The 15,288-nt window shown below is 44.5% G+C and overlaps 2 protein-coding genes across 3 annotated transcripts; one reads left to right on the top strand and one right to left on the bottom strand.

Annotated features, from left to right (window-relative positions):
- Positions 1-323: 323 nt before the first annotated feature.
- klhdc10 (kelch domain containing 10) lies at positions 324-10,876 on the top strand. Of its 2 annotated transcripts, XM_012824496.3 has the most exons (10): positions 324-538; positions 2,755-2,847; positions 4,196-4,417; positions 4,821-4,975; positions 5,122-5,270; positions 5,378-5,462; positions 5,979-6,045; positions 6,149-6,196; positions 6,430-6,569; positions 9,812-10,876. In XM_012824496.3, the coding sequence occupies exons 1-10, from the start codon at positions 454-456 to the stop codon at positions 10,019-10,021; spliced, it is 1,254 nt and encodes a 417-aa protein (XP_012679950.1). In that variant the 5' UTR covers positions 324-453; the 3' UTR covers positions 10,022-10,876. The 2 variants fall into 2 exon arrangements, with proteins under 2 accessions (XP_012679950.1, XP_012679951.1); XM_012824497.3 differs by lacking the exon at positions 2,755-2,847.
- A 1,505-nt stretch (positions 10,877-12,381) lies between these two features.
- LOC105897498 (low affinity vacuolar monovalent cation/H(+) antiporter-like) lies at positions 12,382-15,282 on the bottom strand. The gene is made up of 6 exons (XM_031582956.2): positions 15,204-15,282; positions 14,729-14,853; positions 14,333-14,427; positions 14,146-14,224; positions 13,895-14,003; positions 12,382-13,651 (listed from the first exon to the last, which is right to left on the bottom strand). The coding sequence occupies exons 2-6, from the start codon at positions 14,795-14,797 to the stop codon at positions 13,578-13,580; spliced, it is 426 nt and encodes a 141-aa protein (XP_031438816.1). The 5' UTR covers positions 14,798-14,853; positions 15,204-15,282; the 3' UTR covers positions 12,382-13,577.
- Between the last annotated feature and the right edge of the window lie 6 nt (positions 15,283-15,288).

Here is a 15,288-nt window from a genome sequence, read left to right as displayed (position 1 = left end):
TTTTTTCAATTATGTCACTATTAAATACATGAATAATTCCTCATAATGTTACCTGATACTATGTTTAATACAAGTTAATTTGCTGGCCATAAATAATTAAAGACTCGTGCCTTGTGCAAAGTTTGTCATTTAACTTTAAGTGTTAATTGTTTAAATACCGTCATTCAAATACTGCCGAACAGAAAAACTGATACTAATCTTGATAAAATGATCTGCGTATAGGCTAATGTATTTTCTGCATAACAGCAGCAAGTTAGGTTCCCTCAATTTGCGCAGGTGCATACAAGGCTGCAGAACGCATCAGACTTTCTGATTGGTCAACCTTTGAGCACATTTGTGAATGGTTTTCCTCTTGGAAGAATGGGAAGTGTGGCTGCCTGGACCTTGCAATCCGAATCGGATTTTTTTTTAAACACCCGTGTCGTTTAATGGTTGTATTGACTCTGTCAAAAAATGTCGGCCGAGGAAGGTGCCCACAGTCCGGACCAGCTGAATAAATTCGTGAAACTGTCAGGGAGGCCTTCTCTCAGAGTGGCAGGTCAGTCAAAAACACCACAATCAGGCTTCCTAGCAGGGTAACTAGCTGGCTAGCTTTCTTTTAGTTTGTTTAGCTGTTTGTTATTCCTCATAGATAGTACATAGTACATAGTGACCGACCTCGGAGTTTGTCATCACCCCTATGTGTCATCGATTCATGATTGCTATGCTTTTTCTTGGCAACCAATGCTAGTAACATAAGCATTGTTTCTTTAGATCAGTCTCTATGTTTACACCAGCTAGCTAGCTCGTCAAGTAGCTGCTAGCTTACTGGCTATGTAGCTGAGCTACAGTCAGGTATCATAGGTAGGTAAGCTAGCTATCTAGCTAGAAATTAGCAGACGAAAATGGCCCTGGCTATAATGTTAGCTGACATTGTCTTAGCTGACATTAGCTGACAATTATAACGTTACGTCTTCCTCCTAGATATTCATGAACAGATTAATTAGTAACTAACGTTGCTTCGTTTTTGTGAAAGCTGTTCAATGCCTCCAGGCGTTTAAAGTAATTGAGGATCTCCAGCTAGCTAGTCTACATCACTTCTAGCAAACATAGCCAGCTGTTTTACATGTTGCTATGTTTTATAGCACTGTAGATAATGTCATGCTCCAATGTTTGCATATATTATTTCTGTGTGGGGATGTTTGTGTCTGGGTCTAATTTGGCGCAACTGTTTCCTCTATTTGATTTAAGGATGTGTTGATATCACCCCAAAATTAGCTGCAGTCACTAGCTAACCGAACTGGGCTAAAGACAAGCAGACATGGCCTTGTTTGTTCACTAGTCTAGGCCTACCCATCTCACCCACTGTATACTGGTGTCGGTTCAGTTCTTTATCCAGTTACGCTGTACCACTTACTATTTAGAGCAGTGGTTCCCAAAGTTTTCATGGCAAGCCCCCCTTTCACAATTACAAAAAAAAAAAAAATAATTGCTGGTTAAATAGCAGGCCCTGACCATATTATGAAAGTGCAAAGTATGCTATAAATTAGGCCTATTGGCTACTATGCTGTAAGAGCAATGCCATATACAAATTTGACTTGTCAGTAATGTAGATGTCTCTCTCTCGCTCTCTGTTTTATTCAACTGGCAGCCCCCTTGCTCTAACTCCACTCCACCTCATTGTAGCAAATTCCTGTGAACTTTTTTATGGTGCTGTAAGTGGTGCCCCATAAGGCAAATGTAGACTCTATATCTATATGCCAATAGAATAACCAGACTGCACAGCTATTAAAATTGAAAAAAAAAAAAAGCTCAACCAACAGAAATGATGTCACTTTCCCATTTCATATGCTCATGTGGACTGTATATACAATGTAATTACCTAAATGCATAGGCTGTTTGACAGTCAGATGGAGGTGCAAAGTCTCTTCTTCATTACCTAAGAGGCTTACCATATCCGAAAGCTTCCATTGTATTTTTGCTGTGTGTATTGAGGGAAGTTAGTGGCCTCAGCTTGTGTTATGAGTTAGGTTGTGCCGTGGGGGGAAATCTTGCAGGAGTTTGAACCCTCAGCCTTATCTGCAGAAACTCACTGAACATGGTAGGCTGTACATTTGAGCCCTATCTCCGTTTTCTACCTGCTCTTGCCCATTGCTATCAGCAGTTTGCACATGGGCTTCCCTGGGCAAATGCGCAATGTTTGCTTAACACAAGAAGAGTTTATTTCCAAAAGCCAGTGAACTGGATAATGACTTGAGTTTTATGCTGTGTATCCATATGTAAACATATGCCTGAAGAATCCCAACCGATGCCGCTGGTTCCAGACACTGACAAATACTGTGGTTTTGTTTTGCTTCATTTGCATCTAACTCTACACAAATTCATTTTGTCTTCATGGGATTTGCTGTAGTTGTGATGACCTCAGAAACTGACTGTCCTTTTTTTTTTGTCTGGATGACTGAGACTTGGGTCCTATGATTCCTCCTGAGTATTTATGCCTGTTCTTTATTCTTAATCATGCATCACGTGTACAAAATAGGTTCAAAATGCCAGTAAACTTCAGTTGGTTAGACACAGGGATGCACAGACTATAACCATGCCTTGAGGCAGTAATGACAAAGAGCCCTCTGAAATGGTGTGATGGAATTGTGAGATGCCCGAGCGAGTGATTGAGTGACTGAGTGTGTATTGTGGTCTGCTCCTGTGTTTACTGTGTTCCCCATTGTCCTGCGTTTGTCCGTCTGACTGACCCCACTGCGGTGACTGTGGTAACAGGCTCTAAGAAGAGAGTACGCTGGCTTCAGGCTCGACGCATCCTCACCCAACCTTGCCCCAGCCTGCGGATCCCTAACAGGTTTTTGAGAGAAGGTGGGTAACATGCCAGCTTCGGGCCAACAACCTAAAAAAAAACAGCTTCCAGCCAGCCAATCTGTCCATTCAAAGGCGGAACCTCTACACCTTCTCTACACCCCACCCCTACCCCAACTTTTAATCTGTAGGAGCCGGGTTTAGATGCACAACCCCCCCCCCCCCCCCCCCCCCCAACATTCTTAACCCCCTTCTCTGATGTTTCCTTCTCACGCTGGTTCACCCTAGTACAAGACCTAGTCCCCCTTTTCTCTTTCTCTCCTTCCCCTTTCAGTCAGTTTCTGGGGCTTGCAGGTTCGCTATGAACGCGAACGCGTGTTAATTGCTACCAGCAGCCACTCTGTGTGAGCGTATATGTCGAGTGAGTGCATCCTCTTCATGCACTATGTGCGGGTGTGTATGTGTGCGTGTATGGTGTTTTATGTCAATTCTCTCACCCTTCCATTTGTTTCCCTTGCTTGTCAGTCCACCACAGTGATGGAACAGAACCTTGTAGCACACTGGGATTCTTGGACAAGGCTCCTTATTGTGATGACAGAATATCACTCCAAATGAAACAAGGCCAATAAACAGTGTTCTTATTTGAATAATTCCATTTGTCAAAAAAATTGCACATTTATTAAAATGCCCAGGGACAGCAAGGTTTTTTTATTTGTGGTCTCTAGACATGTTTGCACGGGGACTGACCACACATTAAATATGACTCCAGTATCGATAGAATGTGCCTGATGGACTTGGTGGAGCTTGCATAATTTAGTCTGAGTTTGAGGGCACATTCCATCTCGTCATTGATAACGAGCTGATCACCAAGGGAGTGTTGCACAATCAAATGAGCAAATGCCTGGGTTTTGTTTTACAAATGAAGATGGAATTGTCTTTAAGTTTGTGTTGTGTTGGTTTTGATAACAGTTCTGTTACTCTACACCTCCTACAAACCATCTGTTTTATTTATTTATTTGTTTATTTTTACAATAAAGGCACAATCAATTTATTTTAATGTCTAATAATCAACTGATTGTTTCTGAGACATTATGCACAGCTATGGGTGAAACTTGGTCCACTCTGTTTGAATATTTCTGTTCAGATTGTGACTATTACAAAACCACTCAACCACTTGTTTTCCAGATCCTCTGGCTACCGGGGTTTCCAAATACAAATGAACATTTGTGATCAGGGAAAAACAATTCTTCTTTCTAGAGCTGGAGTGAGAACTAGGTCCACTTTGCAGCACAGAATGGCTTGCAGGTGGACCACTGTTGTCTTGGGAGTGTGTGTGTGTGTGTGTGTGTGTGTACATCCGTCAGATGCGTTGTGGCGTTAACACGGTCAGATGCCGCTATCTCCACAGGCCATCGCGCACCTCCCGCCCGAAGCGGCCACCGCTGCGTGGCAGACCAGAGCAACTTGTACGTCTTTGGCGGATATAACCCGGATTACGATGAGTCGGGCGGCTCGGAGAATGACGACTACCCGCTCTTCCGTGAGCTTTGGAGATACCACTTTGCCACGGGCACCTGGCAGCAGATCCCCACCGAGGGGTACATGCCCACTGAACTGGCCTCCATGTCAGGTGAGCGAGTGTGACGAGGAGAGGAGAAGAGAGGATAGGAGGAAGAAGAGCGAGAGGAAGAGCTGTGTAGGAGGATGAGTGATGTTGGTACAAGCCAGGTGCAGATGAGAGAGAAACGTTTTCCTCTCTGGATTTATTTTAATTTGCAGTGTACAGTATCAGTGTGACCAAACTAAACTTGTTTGATGTGCGTTTGAAATTGACATGTTACACAACTTTCAAATTTAATATTCGACCTTGTCCTTGACACTTGTGACATAGTCAACTGACTGATTTAGTCCTGGCTTTCTACAAATCCCACACAATCTGCATCCTTGGTGGTTGTTTTTTTTTGGCGGTGTGAGACAAATGATTTGTTGCAGGCTTTCACAGTAAGAATACCCATCCGCTCTTGTCTCTCTAGCTGTCCTGCACGGAAACAACCTGCTGGTGTTCGGCGGCACCGGGATCCCGTTCGGTGAAAACAATGGGAACGACGTTCACGTCTGCAATGTCAAGTACAAGCGGTGGTCGCTGCTAAACTGTAGAGGAAAGAAACCTAACCGAATCTATGGACAGGTAAAAACACAGTCGTCAGTAGCGCTCACAGAAAAGTACTTTATTTCCACATTTGACATTGTGTAAGTCATTGACCCCAGAAGAAGGATTGAGAACCCCGGGGTCTTATGTTATTTATCTATCATCTGCGTTTGTTACATTTGTAGGCGATGGTCATCATAAACGGTTTCCTGTATGTGTTTGGGGGAACGACGGGCTACATCTACAGCACAGACCTCCACCGGCTGGACCTGACGACCCGAGAGTGGATACACCTCAAGCCCAACAACCCCCCTGACAATCTCCCTGAGGAGAGGTAAGATGAGTGAGGAGTGCTCCTCTTCCTCCTCCTCACTATAACGATAATGATAACGGGATAAATATGGTTCATTTTCTTTCAAGCACTTTTGCTTTCTCTCTCAGATACAGGCATGAAATAGCACATGACGGACAGAGGATATACATACTGGGAGGAGGAACCTCCTGGATATCCTATTCTTTAGAGAAAGTATGGCTAACCCAGTGGTGTTCCGCACTCAAACTGACGATTTTCAGCTTTTTAGCACAATGTAAAGTAGTGCTATAAATTGATATAACATTGATATGATGCAACTCCGCTGGTGGTTCAAATTATTTTCTTTACATCTATCACTGACATAAGTGTGCCCAAATATGTGTGTGTGGAGGGGTTCCCCACAATTACGCCATTCTTATTGAAATTATGTTACACTGACAAGACACTGAACATCACCTCCTCGCTTTTCTGGAAGTTAAACATAGCTGGAGTGATTGTGCCCTTGTTTGTCTTAGCACCTGTGTATTTGCATTCGAGTAAGCCTGTCGATATACAAATGACTCGCATCCATGGAAACACAAACTGTATTTGTAGGGCGTGTTAGAAATATGTAGGGCGTGTTATCATTTGATAATTTTTGTAATGTGTGTACTTGGTATCCATGCAGTGTATTTGTTTTCTTGTGTGCTTGTTGTCTTTTGTCTTTAATGTCACCTCGATCTCTCCTAGATACATGCGTACAACCTGGAGACTAACTCCTGGGAAGAAATAGTTACGAAACCTCACGAAAGAATAGGTACGTCACTGCGTGTTACTGGACTTGAACACCATGGAACATGGCCCTTTCCTAGTAACCGCCTACTGCAACATGCACTTGCTCATTGTGTCTTTTCTGACAGGGTACCCTGCTCCAAGGAGGTGCCACAGCTGTGTGCAGATAAAGAGTGGTGAGTCTTGAGTGCTTAGAGGGCTTGTTAAAGCCTTTAAATACTAGATCATGAATTCAGGAAATCCCATAACTGACATTTAAATTGAATGGTATTAATGAATTGAGGTGTTAATCCCCCCCCATCTCTCTCTGGTTTTTCTCTCTCTCTCTCTCTCTCTCTCACTCACTCACTCACTCACTCACTCACTCACTCACTCACTCACTCACTCACTCACTCACTCACTCACACAGACGTGTTCATATGTGGAGGTTACAATGGCGAGACAATCCAGGATGACCTGTGGAAGATGAGCTTGCAGACATTCCAGTGGACCAGGCTCCCTGCCATGATGCCAGAGCCGGCCTACTTCCACTGTGCTGCAGTCACGCCGGTGAGCTCCGTGTTTCATTTCATGCATAGGAACATCAGGCTTTAGATGTCCAGAGGTTTATACAAGCAACTGGGAGACGCATTTGAAAGGAGACACCGTTCTATTTAGGATTTTGCATCTCAGTAATTTTTACATTTACATTTAGTCATTTAGCAGACGCTTTTGTCCAAAGCGACGTACAAGGGAGAGAACAGTCAAGCTACGAGCAATAGAACCTGTTGTAACAATAAATACTACTTTACATAAGAAATATAAAAAACGAAATAGAAAAGAAAAAAGAAGTGCAGGAATGTAATTGCTGTAATTGCAAGTTAAGCACTAGTCGAAGTGCCAGTTAGGACGGGAGGTGCTCTCTGAAGAGTTGGGTCTTCAAAAGCTTCTTAAAGATAGAGAGGGACGCCCCTGCTCTGGTAGTGCTAGGCAGTTCATTCCACCAACGTGGAACTACAAATGAGAATAGTCTGGACTGCTGTACTTGCACAGACGGCAGTGCCAAACGACGCTCACTAGAAGAGCGCAGCATCCTGGGTGTAACATTTGCCCTTACAAGAGCATTTAGGTAGGTGGGAGCAGAGCCAGTAATCACTCTGTAGGCAAGCATAAGTGACTTGAACGTAATGCGAGCAGCTACAGGCAGCCAGTGGAGCTCAGTGAGTAGCGGGGTGACGTGTGCCCTTTTCTGTTGGTTGAACACCAGACGCGCTGCCGCATTCTGCATCAAGCCGGCAGGCCCGTTAGGAGGGCGTTGCAGTAATCAAGGCGGGAACTCACCAAGGTTTGCACCAGCAGCTGGGTGGCATACTGTGTTAGGTACGGCCTGATTTTGCGGATGTTGAATAGCGCAAAGCGGCAGGACCTGGAGACAGAGGCGATGTGGTCTGTGAAAGTCAGTTGTTCATCAATAAAGACCCCGAGGTTTCTTGCTGTTTTGGATGGAACCAGAGATAAGGAGTCAATATTGATACTGATGTTGTGGTGGAAGAGCTGTTTGGCTGGAAAGACCATCAGTTCCGTTTTGGCCAGGTTCAGCTGAAGGTGGTGATTTTTCATCCATGTGGATATGTCAGCAAGACAGTCCGAGATCCGCGCCGAGACAGAGGTGTCCTCAGGAGGGAGACAGAAACAGCTGAGTATCATCGGCATAACAGTGATAGGAAAAACCATGCGAGCGGATGATAGGGCCCTGCGAGGTGGTGTAAATGGCGAAGAGAAGTGGTCCCATCACCGAGCCTTGGGAAACCTCTGTAGTGAGGCGGTGAGGTACAGACAGCTGACCTTGCCATGACACATTGAACGAGCGCCCAGTGAGGTATGATTCAAACCAGGAGTGTGCCTTGCCAGAAATGCCCATACTTGACAGTATGGACAGAAGGATGCGGTGGTTGACTGTATCAAAAGCAGCTGATAAGTCAAGCAGGACGAGAGCTGAGGATTGAGCTGCTGCTCTAGCTGTTTTTACGGCCTCTGTCACAGACAACAGGGCTGTTTCGGTGGAGTGACCGCGTTTGGATCGAGGAGATTGTTCCTTGAAAGGAACTCTGTGACTTGTTTGGAAGCTGCCCTCTCAATGGTTTTAGATAGGAGCGTGAGAAGTGAGACCGGTTGATAGTTTTCTACCTGGGTGGGATCGAGAGACGGCTTCTTGAGCAGCGGTGTTACCCGAGCCACTTTGAATGAAGCATTAAATCAAGCATTTAATCACCTGTGTTATTGCCTGTAAGACGGCAGGCGATATGGCTTGAAGGATGTTGGATGGGATGGGGTCCAGCGGGCATGTAGTTGGACGGCTACCTGTTAAGATTTTGGAGACCTCACTCTCAGTGAGAGGGATGAAAGAAGGAAACGATGAGCTATTGACGGTTGCGCCCGTAGGGGGGGAGAGAGTTGGTTGATTTTTTTCCCCATGGCTGCCACTTTCTCTGTGAAAAAGGAAGCAAAGTTATCAGCAGTGAGGTTAGTAGCTGGGGGAGGAGGAGGAGGGTAGAGCAGAGTTTTGAAGGTGGAGAATAGTTTCCGAGCGTCAGTTGCACCGTTCATCTTGTCATTGAAAAATGTCTTCTTAGCAGCAGTGATGCTGGATGAGAAATAGGCCAGCAGTGTCTAGTAGTTTGCAAGATCGTCCGGTGCTGCAGATTTGTGCCACTTTCTCTCAGCTGCTCTGAGATTGGAGCGCTGCGTTCGGAGGGTATCACTCAGCCATGACTGAGACTGGGTAGATCGAGCAGGTCTGGTGGAAAGTGGACACAAACTGTCCAGGCATGAGCTCAGAGTGGAGCAGAGAGATTCTGTAGCATCATTGACACCTAGTGAGGAGAGAGTGGATAAAGGTGGAAGAGCAGAAGAAACCAGAGAGGAAAAGTGGGTGGGAGAGAGGTTGCGGAGGTTGCGCCGGAACGAGACCATCGTAAGGGGGACAGAGGGTTGCTCAATGAGCCGAACATCGAAGCGAATGAAGAAGTGGTCTGAGAGATGCAGAGGGGTTACCGTTAGGTTGTCCATGGTGCAGTTCCGAGCAAGGATGAGGTCAAGCTCTTTCCCTGCTTTGTGAGTTGGAGGAGTGGGGACCTGTTGTAGGTCGAACGAGTGAACCAGGGTCCGAAAGTCAGCTGAGTTGAGATTGTCTAGGTGGATGTTCATGTCGCCAAGGATGAGTATTGGACACTCATGCTCAGGGATAGATGACAGCAGGGTGTCCAGCTCATGGACGAAATCACCCAGCTGTGAGCTTACTGGATCCCCCACAGTTATCCAGGGTGACAGGTTCAGGAGGTAGAAGAGTCATTTAGTAATCGGAAGGTTGCTAGTTCGACCCCAACTTCTCTTAACCAAGTGTCGAAGTGTCCTTGCGCAAGACACCAAACCCCTAACCACTCCCATTGCGCAGGCTAGATAGTAGCCTCTGCCATCAGTGTATGAATGGGTAGATGTCTCAGTCCAGAGCCTGTCAGAAATGTAGTAGTGGTTCTCCGTCATGTTCCTTGCCATCCCTTAATGCATGTGTTCCTTCTTTCCAAGTCTGAATGGCCGAACACTTGATAAGCTGAACCGAGAGAGTATGGAGAGGTAGAAATGACACTGAACAGTGTGGCTCCATTAGCAGGATTAAGAATGGATTAATTGAGATTGGATGAGGATTCAGTTTGGTTGGTTGGTTGGTTGGTTGATTGGTTGGTTGGTTGGTTGATTGGTTGTAATGAACGTTGTTCTCCAGTTGTCTCACTTCTCATCTCTCCATTCCTCAGGCGGGTTGTATGTACATTCATGGCGGCGTGGTGAACATCTACGAGAACAGGCGAACCGGCTCGCTCTTCAAGATCTGGCTGGTGGTGCCCAGCTTGCTGGAGCTGTGCTGGGAGCGGCTGCTCAAGGCCTTCCCCCACCTGCCCCACCTGTCCACCATGCAGCTGCTCAACCTGGGCCTCACGCAAGAACTTATCGAGCGGCTTAAATGATCCGCTACACAACGGACTCGAGGACCGTTGGAGTGCAAAGGGGACAGAACTGAGAAAAGAGAACTGGTACAGAAGGAGGACGACGAACTGAACAATGAGCACAGGGGTTTGTTTGTTTGTTTGTTTTTTATAAGACATCACTCTCTCCCCGATCCTCCCCCAGCCCGGAACCTCTGGTGAGGAGGCGCTCTGAAGACCTAGCCCGCCTTAAAACCAAATGAACTATGGGATGCCTTTTTTTTTTTTTTCGTCGCTCATTCTTTTTTTCGGCCGTTTGCACCCGTTTTTTTTGTTACGGAAATCAAACAAGCTGAATAGGAATGTTTCAGGTGCTCTAGAATTCTCCTTTCCATGTATTTTTTTACTCTTTCACTTCTGACCAGTGTGCTCTACTCCCGATACAGGCCTGGACGGAAATACTTTAGTTCACCCTATTAACTTGTTTTAAACTTCAGTTTTTCTTTCTATCTCATTTTTTGGCTTGTTTTTTTGTAGATATATAGCGATGCTCTTGCCAGCTGAGGCAGCCTGCACCATCAGACCTCTTTCGTTTTTCATTTGGGCATCACTGCTCATCTGGCCAGGCTTGGCTAGAGTGAGATTGTTGTTTCTTTTAACACTAATGCTGTTTGAAAGAATGTTTGAAAGGGTTTCATGATTTCTGTTCAGCCTGCTGATAAAAATAACCATGGACTAGCCAAAATGGAAGGCCTTAATTCTGATGCCTGTTGAAGTTTATGAAGCTCAGAGATGGAAGGACTAGCATACCTGTCCCTCATGTTTAAAATCTGCTGTTACAGACACCAACCTGACTAAAGTTTGCATCCGAATCTCCGATTCCCCCCCCCCCCCCCCCCCCCCCCGAATTTAGCCCTACACAGTCCTTGAATGACTGTGTTGCTTTTAACACCAGACACTGTTTATTATCCCATATGTTTTTTTTCCCCTTGCAGATAGCCCTGTACAGTTGTCATGTAAACCAAATGTTACATCACTGTGAATATGGTGCTTCTCCCTGTTTCGTCTTAAATTATTTTATTCAAATAATTCGTGTTCGTGTGGCAAACTGACAACCACCCCCCCCCCCCCCAAGTGCCATTTTTAACCTCCATTTAGACCCACAAAAAATATATGACCGACTTACATTAAACTTACGCTGTGCCTTCCTCCTCCCCGCACCCCCACCTTCCCCCAAGTAAGAGTTTTAATTTTTTTGCTAATAAATAAAGAGGTTTAATTTATATATTTGGAAAGTGTTGACACTGAGCCTGGTTAGTAGCACTTTATTGCTTGTGATCGTCATTCAGATTCACACCTCGTGGGTACACACTGTGTAAATAGGAAAATAGGTGACTAACAACAAGACCGAGAGAGGTGTGTCTTACATGCCACTCTAGCAGAGCATGCTGCCATGGCTTTCTGTTCAATTATTGTTCTCTTCAGTGTGTTCATTTCTGTAAATTTCTGCCTGTATGGAACATTTGCACTTTTTTTTTAACCTATCAGGTTTGGCAGGTTGAATGCTGTGTTTTGCCATTGGTGACCATTAAAAAGCAGCAATAATGTAGCTGGAAGTCAAATGTCATTGTGCTGCTGTTGCAGTGAGATAGTTCGCCTTCACCCTCTGTGAAAAAATGTTGAAAACACTATGGAGAAAGACCTAAAGGCTATAGTGAAGCAGTTGTACTGTAGACACAATGCCAAATATCACAGCACCTTGAGTTCAGTGCTTATTTGATTGGCCTTGTAGCATAGGGGTTGTTTTAAAGTTTTATTTTCCGACACTGTGGAACTGACAACTGTCATTTGGACCACCAGCACCAGTGTGTGAAATGTGGAAGTGGAAAGGCTGGGGGGCATGGCGTGTTACACCCAGGAAACATCCTTTACTGCTGCTCTCGCCATCCACTCTAATGTGATGTGTTTGAATCCTATCAGCCCTGGACAAGAGGTGGGACTGGCCCTTGTCCCTGGAAGACATCTCGAAACTTCTAGAAGGCTGTTGTTGATTGTGGAGGGATCACGGCAACAGGAACGTGCTCTATTGAAACCAGCCCTGGTTGTCAGTGATATGGCATTTGCCCCTCAGGAAGAGGTCTCCTTTAAACTGCAGTAGGGTGCATACATGACTAAATCTGCCCACCCAACCTTCTCATTCCTTTCTGCCCACCCACCCAGATCTGTAGTCATTTCTTTTTTCTTTTGTTTTCCTGGCTGTATGATGAGAGCATTGTGTGCATGACGTTGGGACTTTGCTTTCTCTCTGGTAGAGTGGGAAATAGGACACCCCTCTCTTTGGACTTGGATCCCCGTTGTGCAGCGAAAATGGTTTGAAGGCAGTCACTGATTCTCTGTAAATGTGTACCTGTTTTGTTTTCAGTGTCGGAAGAATCAATAAAGTCCTTCAATACATCCAGGTGACAGATGGCCTTCCTAAATGCATCAATCCAGTGTCTTTTCATATTACTTCAGGGATGTTCTAATAACATAAATAATGCTGTTGAGTTCTCAACTTTCTAATAATATTTTAAAACTTTAAAAAATAAGATTTGTACTTAACTTTAAGCCTTGTGCTTCAGGTATAATGTCTTTTGTGATCACTGATATAGACTTGCAGATGCACCCAACACTCAGCTTTGCAGTAACACCACAGGTCTCTGACCAGTGAGGCTTAAGAACCTAAGGGTGATGCTGTCCGAGGGATGGTTTAGAATTATGTCACGAAATGAGTGATGAAACATTAGGGGAGGGGGCAGGGCAAAATATCAGTGTTGTTAAAAGTAATACATAAATATGTATATACATCATGAGAACAAATTTACTGTGGACACAGTAATGGAGAAATGGAGAATGACATTAATGCCAGACTGACATTTTATGTAGGGTTTGCCAAAACAGGCATTTTAATCATTTTCAGAAAACATACACAGAAATCACAATACAAACAATCTAAGACATCTGAAAGGGTTTTCAATAAAACTATGACAGAAAAGGTGTGCTGCAAGCACTATTCTCCACTTTTTTTCCAAAATACAATAAATATATTTCTATAAGTTCCAGAGACCTCCAAGCATCTAGTGCACTATGCCAGTTTATATTGGCTGTGCATCAGAATGTCTTCCTCGCCACAGCATTTTAGTCTGTTGGCCATGTTTATAAGCTAACATAAAATAAGACACACCTTGGGTGGCATGATTTAGTGCTTAACCAAACAAAATCAGAAAATACATTTTTTTTTTGCATTATTTCTTCCCCAACACAGTCACTACTTTGTTACACAACACAGTTTAAAAATACAAACAAAACAAACAAACAAAGAGAGCCTGGATGAACAGGGGGGGGGGGTATTCCAAGTACATTGTTTACTAACTAACCTGGGTAAGTTAACTCAGTAAGTGGTAAACCTTCTAACAGAGGAGCCCTATGGTTTCATTCCCCTAAAATAAAAAAAGAGCCATAGGGCTCTTCTATTAGGAGGTCTACCATTTACTCAGAGTTAACTTACCTAGGTTTGTCAGGGTGACAGGACCGATCCCATCAACGAGTATGATTGCATTCAGCAGCCAACCGGAGAGGGGGCGAAGAAGTATGAAGCCAGTAAGATGAGATAGACCATCACCAGGGCTGAGCCTGTGCACACACACAAACACAAAGTAGTAGATGCCTGAATTCAGTCATGGATCTTAAAGCGTGCGCACACACACACACACGCACGCACGCACGCACGCACGCACGCACGCACGCACATAAAATCTGAAGCCTTCTGGTCTAAATTTTAAACAGCCTGTGTTCTTGGGCCTCAGTCCAGGGCTGGGCCCCCAGAATTCTTCAGTTTCCCACCTCTCCCCACCCCCCACGACACACAGCACTCACCCTGGAAGTAGTCAGACTTTCCGTCCATGAAGATGTAGTTCACCAATATAACACTAAATATGCTGGCCCACAGGTGCAAGTCGCTGAATATAAGAACAAAGCCAACGTCCTGGGGACATGTCGAGACAAAAATGTTTTAGGAGATAAACCTCTACCAAACATCTTCTATTCATTACAGGAACATTCAACAAACACTCACAAAAAGAAAAAAAGATTTAGAAAAGCTAGTGGGTGTCAAATAAAGCACTTACATAAAAAGCGTTGAATAGGATTAGCAAAGGTATCTGGATCATACAGACTTGCACCGCAATACAGCTTCCTACCTCCAAACTAGATTACAAGACAAAGGAAGCATATTATTTAGATGACTAACAACAGTAACATTGAAATAAAAAAATGCCTCAATCATTACAGCCCAAAATGGCATGCTTGCTTTACCTGAGGCTGATGTTATTTTGAAGGGCAAATTGGATTCCATTGACAATCTCTGGGAGTTCTGGAACCATTGCCAGCACAGTAACTCCAATGAAATACTATGGGGGACAAAAAAAAGAGAGTGACCTACTGAATTTCTCACACCTTGCCCAATTAGACACACTCTCAGAGAGTCATTGTGTACCAAAGAAGATCCTTCAATCTGTTGAACACTAGATGAACGCTCAGTGTAAAGTTGTTGCTCCCGGCCACCATTTTGGTCTCTCTTCTCACAAAGAGGTACAAAGAGAAAATCCGCAGTTGTTCCCTTATCAGTTGTCAGTTATCCACAGTGCGTGTTCGTTAAAAAAATAGGTTGGAGGCGTCCTGTGCTGTGCTGTGCAGTGCAGTGCGGTTCACCTGTGAGACGCTGGAGTTGGAGATGATGGGCCTAATGTTCTCTGTGGTCAGGTCAGCACAGGCAGCCATCAGTATGGTGGCTATGATCAGCACCACCAGCGATCGCAACCTGGACCAGTGGACCACTGCAACAAGCAGATAATAATAATAATAATAATAATAATAATAATAATAATAATAATACACATTTTGTATTTGCATAGCACCTTTAATACAAAACAATGCAGCTCAAAGTGCTTTCAGATGCATAACATTTATCTACACAGACACCATCTTACGAGAACAAATACCCAACACAGAGAAAATGCATACAGGATGCAAATAGACAATCAAGGTAATGAATAAACACAAGGGACAATTGCGCACGCGCACACACACACACACACACACACACAAACAAACACACAAATACACAAATCTCATGTGCGATCAGACCCAACCATGGCAAAGCCCTGTGTTCACTGGAGTGACTGACCATGACCTTGACCATGACCAAGCCCTTGTCCTTGTCCATTTCCATCACTGATGTGAATATCATAGATATGGGAGTGGGTCTTCAG

This window comes from Clupea harengus, chromosome 16 (genome assembly GCF_900700415.2).
Source record: "Clupea harengus chromosome 16, Ch_v2.0.2, whole genome shotgun sequence".
NCBI classification, from domain to species: Eukaryota; Metazoa; Chordata; class Actinopteri; order Clupeiformes; family Clupeidae; genus Clupea; species Clupea harengus.
The sequence above is the reverse complement of the archived record's forward strand: the minus strand, read 5'-3'. Positions and strand labels throughout refer to the sequence as shown.